Source organism: Lagenorhynchus albirostris, chromosome 14 (assembly GCF_949774975.1).
Source record: "Lagenorhynchus albirostris chromosome 14, mLagAlb1.1, whole genome shotgun sequence".
NCBI lineage: Eukaryota > Metazoa > Chordata > Mammalia > Artiodactyla > Delphinidae > Lagenorhynchus > Lagenorhynchus albirostris.
The window spans coordinates 62,369,255-62,383,487 of NC_083108.1; the positions used below are offsets into that span (position 1 = coordinate 62,369,255).

At 51.4% G+C, this 14,233-nt stretch overlaps 2 protein-coding genes across 8 annotated transcripts in view; one reads left to right on the top strand and one right to left on the bottom strand.

The window, feature by feature from the left end:
• The window catches only part of LOC132504050 (tubulin alpha-3 chain), a 28,000-nt gene extending 15,161 nt beyond the window's left edge, over positions 1-12,839 (bottom strand). The window contains exons 1-2 of one of the 6 annotated variants that reach the window (XM_060121038.1): positions 10,782-12,839; positions 9,755-9,883 (exon numbers count right to left, since the gene is read on the bottom strand). In XM_060121038.1, coding sequence (XP_059977021.1) covers positions 9,755-9,883; positions 10,782-10,940 — 288 coding nt within the window. In that variant the 5' untranslated portion in view covers positions 10,941-12,839. Of the gene's footprint in view, positions 1-4,426; positions 10,217-10,781 lie in introns of those variants that run through there. The other 5 variants (XM_060121041.1, XM_060121042.1, XM_060121043.1 and 2 more) reach the window with 5 other exon arrangements.
• Positions 11,747-13,379, top strand: SLC7A4 (solute carrier family 7 member 4). Of its 2 annotated transcripts, XM_060121051.1 has the most exons (3): positions 11,747-12,507; positions 12,763-12,871; positions 12,975-13,379. In XM_060121051.1, exons 1-3 carry the CDS (start codon positions 11,830-11,832, stop codon positions 13,145-13,147), a joined length of 960 nt encoding a protein of 319 aa, XP_059977034.1. In that variant the 5' UTR covers positions 11,747-11,829; the 3' UTR covers positions 13,148-13,379. The 2 variants fall into 2 exon arrangements, with proteins under 2 accessions (XP_059977034.1, XP_059977033.1); XM_060121050.1 differs by having other exon boundaries at positions 12,763-13,379.
• The last annotated feature ends 854 nt before the right edge of the window (positions 13,380-14,233 follow it).

Sequence of the window (14,233 nt, forward strand, 5' to 3'; positions counted from 1 at the left end):
GAATTTGGGCTAAATTTGGCCCTGGGGAGAATAGCAGACTGGGGGAGGGGGCTGCCAGCATGTAGACAAGAGAGGACAAAAGCTGCAGGAGACGGACAAGAGTGGAGGAAAAGATAGCGATGACATGGGAAAAATGTAAGATTTCTTTTGCCTCAACCGCTTCCCCCCAAAAAAGCTCCTGGAAGCTGGGGAGGGCCTGGATACCTGAGATAAAGGAGCTATTTGAGCCACATCGTTCGGATGCTAACAGAAAGGGGAGCTCCAGGAGGCAAAAGGACGTAGGGACATCTGAGTCACATGTGGTAGGTACATAGTCTCAGTGACTAAGAGTAGTTGGGAGAGTAATGGCCTTTACCTGAGTCAAGCAATGCAGAAGGGGCCAGTTTAGGGGAAAACAATGGTCTCCCAACTTCTTAGTCTGTTCCTCTGTGTACCAACCAGAGGCTTCATCTCTCTCTGGCCACTCAGCCCTTCCTGTCCCTGGAATTCTTTCTTGCAAACAGTTTGGTGCTTTATCTTTTATTTATTTAGTTTTTAAATATTTATTATTTTTATTTATTTATTTGGCTGCACCAGGTCTTGGTTGTGGCACGCGGGATCTTCATTGCGGCATGCAGGATCTTTAGTTGCGGCATGCGGGATCTAATTCCCTGACCAGGGATCGAACCCGAGCCCCCTGCATTGGGAGTGCAGAGTCTTAACCACTGGACCACCAGGGAAGTCCTTTAATCTTTTATTTTTATGACAACTTGATTCACATACCATAATACTCACCAGCTTAAAATGTACAGTTCCGTGGTTTTTTTTTGTATCCACGTAATTGTGCAACCATCACCACTATCTAATTTCAGAACATTTAATCACCCCAGAAAGAAACCCTGTACCTGTTAGCAGTCACTTCCCATACCCCACCCCCCAACCCTCTGGAAACCATTAATCTACTCTTTGTCTCTATAGATTTGCCTATTCATACAAATAAAATCAGACAACATTTGGTCTTTTGTAACTGGCTTCTTTCACATAGCATAATGTTTTCAAGATTTATTTGGGTGGTATCACCACTTTATTCTTTTTTTTTTTTTTTTGGCTGCACTGCGGGACACGTGGGATCCTACCCTGACCCGTGCTGCCTGCATTGGAAACGCGGAGTCTTAACCACTGGCCAGTGGTTTTCCAAAGCAGCTGCACCAACTTACCATTCCTACCAGCAGTGTACGAGGGTTCCAATTATTCCACATTATCTTCAACACTTATTATTATCTGACTTTTTGACAACAGCCATCCTAGGGGATGCATCGCACTGTGGTTTTGGTTTGCATTTCCCTAAAGACTAATGATGTTAAGAATCTTTCCATGTGCTTATTGGACATTTGTATGTCTTCTTTGAAGAAATGTCTATTCAGATCCTTTGTGCATTTTTAAATTGGGCTATTTATCATTTTGTTGTTGAGTTGTGAGAGTTCTTTATATATTCTAGATACAATCCCCTTATCAGATATATGATTTGCAAAATTTTTCCTGTTCTGTGGATTTTAATCTTTTCCTTTTTTTTTTTTTTTCTTCTTTTTTTTTGGCTGAGCCACGCAGCTTGCAGGATCTTAGTTCCCTGACGAGGGATTGAACCGTGGCCACAGCAGTGAAAGCGCCGAGTCCTAACCACTGGACCACCAGGGAATTCCCTCTTTTAACTTTCTTGGTGGTATCCATTGAACACAAAAGTTTTTTATTTTGTTTTTATTTATTTATTTTTTGGCTGCACTGTGCAGCATGTGGGATCTTAGTTCCCCAACCAGGGATCAAACCTGCGCCCCCTGCAGTGGAAGTGCTGAGTCTTAGCTGGACCCCAGGGAAGTCCCCAGTTTTTAATTTTGATGAATTCCAACTCATCTATATTTTTCTTAGGTTGCTTGAACTTTGGGTGTCATGTTTGTGAAACCGTTACCTGAAAACTGCATTCGCCCCTTGGTGGGTATCTAACAAAAGACAACACCAAGTCAAGGAGCTGGAGAAGGAAGAATTTATTACTTGCAGCAAGTAAGGAGAACACCAGGGTTATTTCCCAAAGCAGAGTCTCTCTGACCAGCAAAATTGAGGATGACTTAAGCTGAGGGTGCATACATGTTCGTGAAGGGGCTTGAGCAGAGGAGAATTCAGCCTAGAATTGTGGCAAAGGTTGACAGAGTCCAGGCTCTAGCTGATTGGATCACGAGGGTCAGAAAAAGTCAACACCGTCATTCCTTAGGTTCCAGTTAATCTGGTTATGTCAAGAAATTATGTCTGGTTCTCTTCCTTCAGGGACCTCCTACCCTACCTGCCTACAAAACCATTGCCTAATTTACAGTCACAAAGAGTTACTCCTATGTTTTCTTGTAAGAGGTTGTTTAGAGTTTAGCTAAACTACTAGATAACATTGTTGTCTTGGGACCCATTTTGTGTGGCCACGCAGCCTGCTGGGGTCTTGAACTGATATTAACCCCTCCCAAGAGTGCATGCCCTAGATAACAGCCTACAGACTCACAGGTAAATAATGTAAGTTCCTGATATGAATTCCTCAATTGTCCTCCTGATAAGCATTCTCTCCCACCTCCCAGGAATGGCCCCTTGTGTGATCCTCAGATAAGCTTGCCAGAACCCCACTCTTTTTGCTTTGAACTGACCAATCCAGACTCAGCCTGGAAACCCCAAAGCACTCTACCTGCAGACCCTAATAAAAGCCTGTCCCCCAGGTCCTGCCATGCTTTCTGCCTGCACTATGCCTTAGCCTCCTGGTGTAGCCCCTCACAGTGTATGGTGTACTTCTTCCAGAACCTGTAACAAACTTCTCTCTCAATTCCTTCCTGGTCTTTTGTTGATCAGAGATTCCTTACCCAACACCCTCAGGGCTCCACTTAACAAATGTTAATTTAACAAAGTCCCAACAGCATTTTTATAGTTTCAGCTCTTACATTTAGGTCTTTGGTCAATTTTGAGTTAATTTTTGTATGTCATGTGAGATAGGGGTCCAACTTCATTTATTTGCATGAGGATACCCTGTTGTTCCAGACTATTCTTTGCCCCATTGAGTCGTTTTGGCACTCTTGTCAAAAATCGACTGGTCGGGCTTCCCTGGTGGCGCAGTGGTTGAGAGTCTGCCTGCCGATGCAGGGGATACGGGTTCGTGCCCCGGTTCGGGAGGATCCCACATGCCGCGGAGCGGCTGGGCCCGTGGGCCATGGCCGCTGAGCCTGCGCGTCCGGAGCCTGTGCTCCGCAGCGGGAGAGGCCACAGCAGTGAGAGGCCCGCGTACCGTAAAAAAAAAAAAAAAAAAAAAAATCGACTGGTCATCAGGAGAATAAGAAGACAAGCCACAGACTAGGAGAAAATATCTGCAAAAGACATATCTGATAAACGACTGTTACCCAAAATATACAAAGAACACTTAAAACTCAACAATAAGAAAACCAGGGCTTCCTTGGTGGTACAGTGGTTAAGAATCCGCCTGCCATGGGCTTCCCTGGTGGTGCAGTGGTTGAGAGTCTGCCTGCCGATGCAGGGGACATGGGTTCGTGCCCTGGTCTGGGAAGATCCCACTTCCCGCAGAGCAGCTGGGCCCGTGAGCCATGGCCGCTGAGCCTGCGCGTCCAGAGCCTGTGCTCCGCGACGGGAGAGGCCACAACAGTGAGAGGCCCGCGTACCGCAAAAAAAAAAAAAAAAGAATCCGCCTGCCAATGCAGGGGACACAGGTTCAAGCCCTGGTCTGGGAAGATCCCACATTCCACAGAGCAACTAAGCCCGTGCACCAAAACTACTGAGCCTACACTCTAGAGCCCGTGTGCCACAACTACTGAAGCCCTCGCGTGTAGAGCCTGTGCTCCACAACAAGAGAAGCCACCACAATGAGAAGACTGTGCACCACAACGAAGAGTAGCCCCATTCGCCGCAACCAGAGAAAAGCCCGTGCGCAGCAACGAAGACCCAACACAGCCAAAAATAAAATAAATAAGTTAAAAAAAATAAAGAAAACCAACAACGCAATTAAAAATGGGCAAAAGATCTGAACAGACACCTCACCAAAGAAGATATACAAATGGCAAATAAGAATATCAAAAGATGTTCAACATCATATGTCCTTAGAGAATTGCAAATTAAAACAACAGTGAGATACCACAACACACCTATTAGAATGGCCAAAATCCAATACATTGACAACAACAAATGCTGGTGAGGATGTGGAGCAACAGGAACTCTCAGTCAGTGCTGGTGGGAACACAGAACATTCTGGTGGGCTACTTTGGAAGACAGTTTGGTGATTTTTCACAAAACTAAACATATTCTTATCATATGATTCAGTGATCACACTCCTTGGTATTCACCCAAAAGAGTTGAAAACTTACTTCCACACAAAAACCTGCACATGGATGTTTATAGCAGCTTTATTCATACTTACCAAACTTGGAAGCAACCAAAATGTCCTTCAGGGGAATTCCCTGGTGGTCCAGTGGTTAGGACTCCACACTCTCACTGCTGAGGGCCTCAGTTCAATCTCTGGTTGGGGAACTAAAATCCCACAAGCCGCTCAGCAAGGCCAAAAAAAAAAAAAAAATGTCCTTCAGTAGGTGAATGGGTAAATAAACTGTTGTACATCCAGACAAGGAATATTACTCAGCACTAAAAAGAAATAAGCTATCAAGCCATGAAAAGACATATGACCAAAAAAAAAAAAAAAAGGACATAAGACAACCTTAAACTCATAAACTCATATTACTAAGTGAAAAAAGCCAATCTGAAAAGGTTACATACTGTATGATTCCAACTGCATGACATTCTGGAAGAGGCAAAACTGTGGAGCCAATAAAAAGATCAGTGGTTGCCAGAGGTTAGTGGGGAAGGAGGGATGAATAGGTGACGCACGGAGGATTTTTACAGTGCAGAAACAATTCTGCACGATACTGTAATGGTGTATATGTTTCATTATACATTCTTCAAAACCCATAGCATGTACATGACCGAGAGTGAACCCTGAAGTAAACTGTGGACTGGAGGTGATAATAATGTGTCAATGTAGGTTCATCAATTACACCCAGTGTACCAATGTGGCGGAGGATGTTGATAGTGGAGAAGGCTGTGCATGTGTAGGGGCGGGGGTATGTGGGAACTCTACCTTTTGTTTAATTTTCCTGCAAACTTAAAACAGCTCTAAAAAATAAAGTCTATTTTTTAAATCAAAAGGCCATAAACTGGCCATAAATTTAAATTGGCTATAAAATTTTAAAAGTTAACTGGACAGGGCTTCCCTGGTGGCTCAGTGGTTAAGAATTCACCTGCCAGGGCTTCCCTGGTGGTGCAGTGGTTGAGGGTCCGCCTGCCGATGCAGGGAACACGGGTTCGTGCCCTGGTCCGGGAAGATCCCACATGCAGTGGAGCGGCTGGGCCCGTGAGCCATGGCTGCTGAGCCTGCGCGTCCGGAGCCTGTGCTCCGCAATGGGAGAGGCCACAACAGTGAGAGGCCCGCGTACCGCAAAACAAAACAAAACAAAAAAATCCACCTGCCAATGCAGGGAACACGGGTTCGAGCCCTGGTCCGGGAAGATCCCACATGCCACAGAGCAACTAAGTCCGTGCACCACAACTACTGAGCCTGCGCTCTAGAGCCCACAAGCCACAACTACTGAGCCTGGGTGCCACAATTACTGAAGCCTGTGTGCCTAGAGCCCGTGCTCTGCAATGAGAAGCCACCGCAATGAGAAGCCCGCGCACCACAATGAAGACCCAATGCAGCCAAAAATAAATAAATAAAATAAATAAATTTATTTAAAAAAAGTTAACTGGACATATTTTTGGACTCTCAATTCTATTTCACTGATCTATGTGTCTATCCTTATTTCAATAACACACTTTTTTTGTTTTAATATTTACTTATTTGGCTGTACCGGGTCTTAGTTGCAACACACGGGATCTCCATTGCCGCGTGCAGGATCTTCGTTGTGGCATGCGGGATCTTTTGGTCCCAGCATGCAGAATCTTTAGTTGTGGCATGTGGGATCTAGTTCCGTGACCAGGGATTGAACCCAGGCCACCTTCATTGGGAATGTAGAGTCTTAGCCACTGGGCCACCAGGGAAGTCCCTGTAACACACTGTCTTGATGACTGTAGCTTTGTAGTCAGTTTAGAAATAAAGAAGTGTGAGTCCTCCAACTTTGTTCATTTTCAAAATTGTTTTGGCTATTCTGGGTCCCTTGCATCTCCATATCATCTTTAGGATCAGCTTGATAACGTCTGCAACATAGGCAGTTGGGATCTTGATAGGGATTGCACTGAATATGCAGACCAATCTGGGGAATATACTGCCATCTTAACCATATGAAGTCTTCTAGTCCATGAACATGGGTTGTGTTTCCACTTGTTTAGGTCTTAATTTTTTTCAATGATGTTTAGTACATTTCCATGTACAAGTCTTGCATTTCTTTTGTTAAATTTATTCTAAGTATGTTTAAAAATAAATTTATTCTTTTTGATGCTATGTAAGCAGAATTGTTTTCTTAATTTCATTTCTGAATAGTTCATTGCTAATGTATAGAAATGTAAATGATTTTTATTTATTTATTTATTTATTTATGGCTGTGTCGGGTCTTCGTTGCTGTGCGCGGGCTTTCTCTGGTTGCAGTGAGTGGGGGCTACTCTTCGTTGCAGCGCGCGGCTTCTCATTGTGGTGGCTTCTCTCATTGCAGAGCATGGGCTCTAGGCACGCAGGCTTCAGTAATTGTGGCACATGGGCTCAGTAGTTGTGGCTCGCAGGCGCTATAGCGCAGGCTCAGTAGTTGTGGCGCATGGACTTAGTTGCTCTGTGGCATGTGGGATTTTCCCAGACCAGGGATTGAACCTGCGTCTCCTGCATTGGCAGGCAGATTCTTAACCACTGTACCACCAGGGAAGTCCCTGTAATTGATTCTTTTATATCAATCTTCAATCCTGTACCTTTGCTAAACTTGATTATTAGTCGTAATATTTGTGTGTGTGTGAATTCTTTAGGATTTTCTATACATAGGGTCATGTCATCTGTGACTAGACACAGTTTTCCTTCTTCCTATCTGGATTCCTTTTATTTCATTTTCTCACTGAATTGCCATGGCTAGAACCTCCAGTAAAATGTTGAATACAAGTGGTATTCAACATTCAACACAAGAGAGAGCGGGCATCCTTATGTTCCTGATGGGAAGGGGACGCTTTCAGTCTTTCACCATTAAGTATAGCAGCTGAAGGTTTTTCGTAGATGGTCTTTATCAGGTTGAGGACAGTCCTTCGATTCCTAGTTTGGTAAATATTTTTTCTGTCTGTTGAGATGATCATGTGGTTTTCGTCCTTTATTAGTATGGTGTATTACATTGATTGATTTTATTTATTTATTTATTTATTTATTTGGTTGCACCAGGTCTTAGTTGAACCTCCCGGCTCCCTAGTTGTGGCATGTGAACTCTTAGTTGCGGCATACATGTGGGATCTAGTTCCCTGACCAGGGAGTGAACCCAGGCTCCCTGCATTGGGAGCACGGAGTCTTGTCCACTGTGCCACCAGGGAAGTCCCTACGTTGATTGATTTTCATATGTTAAATCAATTTTGCATTCCTGGGATAAATCTCACTTGCTCCTTTTTATACGTTCCTGGATTCGATTTGCTAGTATTTTGTTGATAAATTCTGCATCTATATTCTCTCTCTCTGTTTTTTGACCAAGCCCACATTATGCGAAACCTTAGTTCCCCGACCAGGGATCGAACACATGCCCCCTGCAGGAAGCACAAAGTCCTAACCACTGGATGGCCAGGGAATTCCCATCTATATTCTTTTTAATAAGTTTATTTTTTTATTTTTATTTTTGGCTGTGTTGGGTCTTCGTTGCTGCTCATGGGCTTTCTCTAGTTGAGGCAAGTGGGGGCTACTCTTCATGCGGTGCACGGGCTTCTCATTATCATGGCTTCTCTTGTTGCAGAACATGGGCTCTAGAGCACACGCTCAGTAGTTATGGCGTACGGGCTTATCTGCTCCACAGCATGTGGGATCTTCCCGGGCCAGGGATCAAACCCATGTCCCCTGCATTGGCAGGCAGATTCTTAACCACTGTGCCACCAGAGAAGCCCCTCATCTATATTCTTAAGGGATATTGATCTGTACTTTTCTTGTGATGTCTTTGTTGGGTTTGGTGTCAGGATAATCCTGGTCTTGTAGAACGAGTTGGGAAGTGTTCCCTCCTTCTTCTTCCTTTATTTTTTGGTGCTTTATTTTCTCTGCATCCTCCTGGTGCTCCTCTGTGTAACCGCCTTGCTCACAGGGGTCCCAGCCATACCCTTGGAAGTTTAGTTCACTGCGTCAATTGTGCTTGGCCTCAAATATCCATTGGGTGTTAGTGCCTATGGTAAGAGTGTTTCTCTGGGTAGATACAAAGTCAGGGCCATGAAGCACTGCACACCACCTCTCAAGGGGTCATCAGTAAGGCGTCTCGGGACCTCCTGTTACAAAACTGCCCAACCCTCTTGGTTTGAAATGCATTTTTCTGGATTTTTGTGGAGGCATTTCAGAACAAGGAACACCTGCTCAGTTCTGTTGAGGCCACATGGGAGAAAAGCGAGAGGGACATCTTCCCTGCAGGAAGTGGGACCCCATCTGAGAAGTTCCTCAAGACATTATCAGCCAAATAACAGAAGGGAGCAAGGGGGCTGGCTAAGGCAGAGTGCTCCAAGTGGCACCATCTTACCAGGGAGTCCACCATCCTGTCACGAGCCCACTGAAGCAGACAGGTGGCAGGTGCCCTTAAAATCCTATTCCACAAACCACATATAAACCTGAAAACACGTACAAAGTTCTGGGAGAAAAGGCTATCCATTTTGGTTTTGGTTTGCTTGGATGGATTGTCATCATTCTGCTGTGAACAAGTAAACACCCTGTCACACCCACCTTTTCATTTTCAAAGAAGTGGCAGGACAAAGACCCCTCAGTCCCAGGAATAAACATGCCTTGTCATAAACATGTCACGTGATGGGACGCGGGGACTGTCCATGATGTAGGGCTAAGCATGGTGTAGGTGCTCAGTACACTGTGCCTCTCACTGACATCCATGAGTGGGGGGCTGCTGTGGGGTCCCCCAGGGTCCTCCTGGCCTGACACAGGTGCTCCTTGGCTAGGAGGGGCCTGAGGGGCATCCTGGGCTAGAGGGCTGTGCGTTGTCTCCAGGAGGCTGCTGCCTCCTTTGGGGACATTGTCTGTAACAAGAAGCTCAGAACAGCCAGTGTGCATTCTGCCAATTCACAGGACATTCCTGAAGCCAGGCACTCCTTCGTCAATGTGTGAGGTGGCTTCCTGCCATCCCACTGTGCGGGGGAGGTCAGGACTGTCCAGAGCCACTCAGCCAGACCTCTACCCTCAGCTTACCAGGGCCTGCCTGACTTCTGCGCCCCCACACCCCCGGAGTTGGGGGTGGCTGGATGGTGCCTAGCGGGGTGGAATGCACATGTGGGGAGGAGGGATCAAAGAGGGTGTCTGCCCCAGTGGAACGCGTGTGGGCTCCAGACCCCCACCCCCAGACCTGGACCTTAACCTGCACCTGGCTGCGAGGCCACTCTGGTGGCTTGGGCTTCCTTATCTGTGAAGCAGACACAATGATAGGGTATCCCTAGGACCTGGTGAGTTAAGAGGGGGTGGGCTACCTGGGTGTTTGTGACAGCGAGGTGGGGCCCGGTGCTGGGTCTGGCGCCCTGGGGGTTGGGGCGGGCTCTGCGCACTGACCTCACCCGCAGGCGGGGCAGGCTCAGCGTGCAGAGCGGCAGCGACGGCAGCGGCGGTGGCAACAGTAGGTGGGTCGCAGAGTCCAGCGGAAACAGATTCAGGCCCAGGAGGAGGCGAAGGCTCAGGTACCTGGGGACAGGGTGAGGCGAAACTGGCTCCAGGGGCGGCGGCGGCATGTTGGGGCCGGCAGTGCAGCGCCGAGCCCAGGGATCCGGCGCCACGCCCAGGGCTCCCCGGCTGGGCTCGCGTCAGGTGCGCTGTTCCTCCAGTCCAGCGGGGAGGGGAAGGGGGGAACCGCGATGTCTGGGGCCAGGTGGCCGCCTGGGCTACGCCCAGGGCTGCAGCTCCGCTCCTGTTCCGCGTCCTGGAGGCCTGGCCCAGCTCCCGGGAAGCCTCGGGTTTCCCCCTCGCTCTGGGATCCCAGATCACAGGGGCTTGGTTCCCAGCCATGCTCCCTGGGGCTGCCCCCTTCTCACCCTCAGGGTCCACCCCCACCCCCACCAACAGGCCCAGATTCGGCTCCACCATGGAGCCCCTGAGGCGGAGAGGGCCTCCCACCCACCCCTGTCCCAGCCCTGCCCTCTGGCAGGCCAGTGTTAAGCAGCTCACTACCCCTGGGTGGGATCAGAGGGAGGACGGAAGGCTGGGCAGCCTGTCACTCCCCTCTGGCCCTGGTAGGTGCCAGCAGCTGGCTTGGTGCTCCTCTCAGCTGCCTGCAATGGCTTCAGGACTGCCCAGCACTGCCGGCCTGGCGCGCTTCTGCCAGAAGCTGAAACGGCTGAAGCCGCTGGAGGAGGCCACCATGGAGACATCGCTGCAGCGCTGCCTGTCCGCGCTGGACCTGACCCTGCTGGGAGTGGGGGCCATGGTGGGCTCGGGCCTCTATGTGCTCACCGGTACCGTGGCCAAGGAGATAACCGGCCCGGCCGTGATCGTGTCCTTCACTGTGGCCGCCGTGGCCTCCCTGCTGGCGGCCCTGTGTTACGCTGAGTTTGGGGCACGCGTGCCCCGCACAGGCTCTGCCTACCTGTTCACCTATGTGTCCATGGGCGAGCTGTGGGCCTTCCTCATCGGCTGGAACCTGGTGCTCGAGTACGTCATAGCTGGTGCTGCTGTGGCCCGCGCCTGGAGCGGCTACCTGGACGCCATGTTCGACCACCACATCCGCAACTTCACCGAGGCCCATGTGGGCATCTGGCAGGTGCCCCTCCTGGCCAGATATCCTGACTTCCTGGCTGCCGGCATCCTACTTTTGGCCTCCACCTTCGTCTCCTGTGGAGCCCGTGTCTCCTCCTGGCTCAACCACACCTTATCTGCCATCAGCATGGTCGTCATCCTCTTCATCATCATCCTGGGGTTTGTCCTCGCCCGCTCACACAACTGGGGCAAGGAGGAGGGCGGCTTTGCACCCTTCGGCTTCTCCGGTATCATGTCCGGCACCGCGACCTGCTTCTATGCCTTCGTGGGCTTTGACGTTATTGCCGCCTCTAGTGAGGAGGCCCGGAACCCGAAGCGAGCCGTGCCCCTGGCCATTGCCATCTCGCTTGGCCTCGCAGCCAGCGCCTACATCCTGGTCTCCACGGTGCTCACCCTCATGGTGCCCTGGCACAGCCTGGACCCTAATTCAGCGCTCGCTGACGCCTTCTACCAGCGGGGCTACAGCTGGGCTGGCTACCTCGTGGCGACTGGCTCCATCTGCGGTAAGTGGGGTCCTGCCCTGGCCTCCCGGGGAACACATCTCCAGTTGGGCCTCAGTTTTACCAGTTGTATAATGGACCTGGGAACGGGCTACTTATTAGACTCCACCCAGGCTTGTTGGCAGAGACCTACTCAACCCACTCCCTGTTGTACATGGTATGTCGGTCTGGGCGTGTGCTTCTGTGTCCTTTCCTGGACAGAGGTACTCAGCCTTCACCAGATTCCCCAGTGGCCTGTGACCTAAACTGAGGTGTCCCACTCCTGGGTTGGGGTAGTGACAATCCTGCACCCTATAGGCACTCAGGCTCACTCTGAGAACCCAGACAGACTCGTGCGCATGCTCCCGAGGTGCCCCAGCCGTGGCCCGTGGGGTGTCTATGTGCCATGCTGACCAGCCCCCGCCCTCTGCTGCAGCCATGACCACTGTCCTGCTCAACGGTCTCTTCTGCCTTCCCCGCATCATCTACGCCATGGCCGTCGACGGGCTATTCTTCCAGGCATTTGCCTACGTGCACCCCCGGACACAGGTGCCTCTGGTAGGCATCCTGGTGTTCGGGGTTCTCACGGTTTTGGTGGCGCTGCTGCTGGACCTCGAGGCATTGGTCCAGTTCCTGTCCATTGGCACACTGCTGGCCTACACCTTCGTGGCCATCAGCATTATCGTGCTGCGATTCCAGAAGGCCCCTCTGTCCAGTTCCCCAAGCCCAGCCAGCCCCCGCCCTGCGGCCAAGGAGTACAATTCCTTCTCAGACCACATAGAGCTGGTGGGCACCGAGCAGGTCCCAGCCCCCGAGCCTGGGCAGCTGCGGCCAGCCCTGAGGCCCTACTTGGGCTTCCTGGATAGGTGCAGCCCTGGAGTGGCCGTGGCTTCAGCGATCTGCATCCTGGTGGCCTCAGCCATCACCCTGGGCTGTGTGCTGATCTTCGGGGACTCAGCCCTGCACCTCCCTCGCTGGGGCTACATCCTGCTGCTTCTGCTCTGCAGCATCATGTTTCTGCTCAGTCTCCTCGTCCTGGGGGCCCACCAGCAGCAACGCCAGCAGGACACCTTCCAGGTACCTCTCTCCACTCCCAACACCCACTTGCTGTCAGCCCACCAGCTCCCTTCTCCCCCGCATCCTCCGCTGCAGCGGGATGACCACGGCTCACAGGCTGGGGAGGCAGCATGCACATCCACCTGTGTCTGTGAGCGGGCCCTGGTCTCCAGAATCTCCAGAGGCAGAGAAAGGCTCTGAGGCCTCTAGAGCAGTTGGGCCCTGGGCCAGCAGCCTCCCCTGCAGCCCAGCCCAGCCCTACCCTTGCCCCTTCAGATCCCCATGGTGCCCCTGATTCCAGCCTTGAGCATTCTCCTCAACATCTGCCTCATGCTGAAGCTGAGCTACCTGACCTGGGTGCGCTTCTCCATCTGGCTGCTGATTGGTGAGTGGGGGGCCAGGCTGGTGTCCTGGGCCGGCTGCAGGAGGAGGGTGAGGAGGGCGAGCAGGGCTGAGACCTGCCATTCATGCTCGCGCCACCCCTGCAGGACTCTTGGTATATTTCGGCTATGGCATCTGGCACAGCAAGGAGAACCAGCGGGAGCTGCCGGTGCTGACCATCACACGCTATGTGGTTTTCTCTAGCGGCAGCCTGGAGGAGACAGTGCAGGTTGTGCAGCCCCCCAGCCAGGTGCCAGCCCAGGAGCCCAGCAGTCCATGAGAGCTACCTGCCCTCCATCCAAGGCAGCTCCGGTTTGCGGGCCTGCCCACGCTAGGGGGGTCCTTCGGACTGTAGTTCAGGGGCTGAGCTTTGAGTCTTTGGAGCCGGTGTGGCCAGCGCTGGTGTGGTGGACTCTTTGTGCAGTGCCTTCCAGTTTATGTCCAACTCCAGCAACCTGGGCAGGTGGGGTAGGGCGGGTCGGGAAGAAGCCCCAGCCTCAGGAATCCATGATAATAACTGCTTAGCCAGCCATGTGGCCTGTGTCGTGTCCATTGTTCTTTGCGGCACTGAGTCCTCACCTGCCCCCAGGAACCACGCGATTGTCCCCAGTGCAAAGCAAAGGTGCAGAAGTTCTGCAAGGGGGAGATGCCAGCCCTGGGACAGCCCTTAGTCGAGGACACTCAGGCCAGTGCCCTCTGCCCTGCTCAGAAGGCACTATACATACACCCATATGCACTAGGTACAAGAGGGGCAGTGTCAGGCTCCCCTCCTCTGGGGGATGGGTCCAGACAGAAGTGCCCGGGCCCCAAGGAGGCCACCTAGAAAGGGCAGCAGAGTTCGGGGTCCCCTTGGTTTCTCCAGAGCATGGCATGTGCCTGAGGCCTGCCTAGGGAGGCAGAGGCACACACACAGCTTCAAGCATATATCCACGTGCCCGCGCGGCTACCCTGGGGTGCGCACTGTGTGCAGACTGAGGCAGCAGCTGTTTCCAAGCTCAGACCCTGGTGCTGCTCTCCAGCTGCCCCAGGGGATGCGTGCGCAAGAGCCTGAACCTGCCCCAAGTGCCTTCCAGCCCCCCTGGTCCTTGGGGTGGGGTCCCCAGGCCCACCCTGCACTGCCCACTCGTCTCCCAGGTGATGCTGTGCCCACCACAGGCACCACTAGCTCCCGTCTCTGCCTGTAAGGAGCACGCAGGAAGCTGCTGTCGACAGGCTTTACTCCTGGACCCTGAAGCCATACATCAGCTTTCTTTGGGCCCCATACATGGGACCCCACCCCGGTAAAGATCTCAGGGCCATGTTCTCTCACCCTGACCTTTGTGGCCTGCCTCCCCAGAAACACTGCTCTGGGGATTGCGAGGCATCA

Excerpts from the sequence above, each read along its gene's own strand:
- SLC7A4 (XM_060121050.1), top strand. The coding sequence starts at position 11,830 with ATGTGCCATGCTGACCAGCCCCCGCCCTCTGCTGCAGCCATGACCACT. Across the intron at positions 12,508-12,762 it reads GCCAGCAGGACACCTTCCAG|ATCCCCATGGTGCCCCTGAT; the intron begins GTACCTCTCTCC and ends TTGCCCCTTCAG.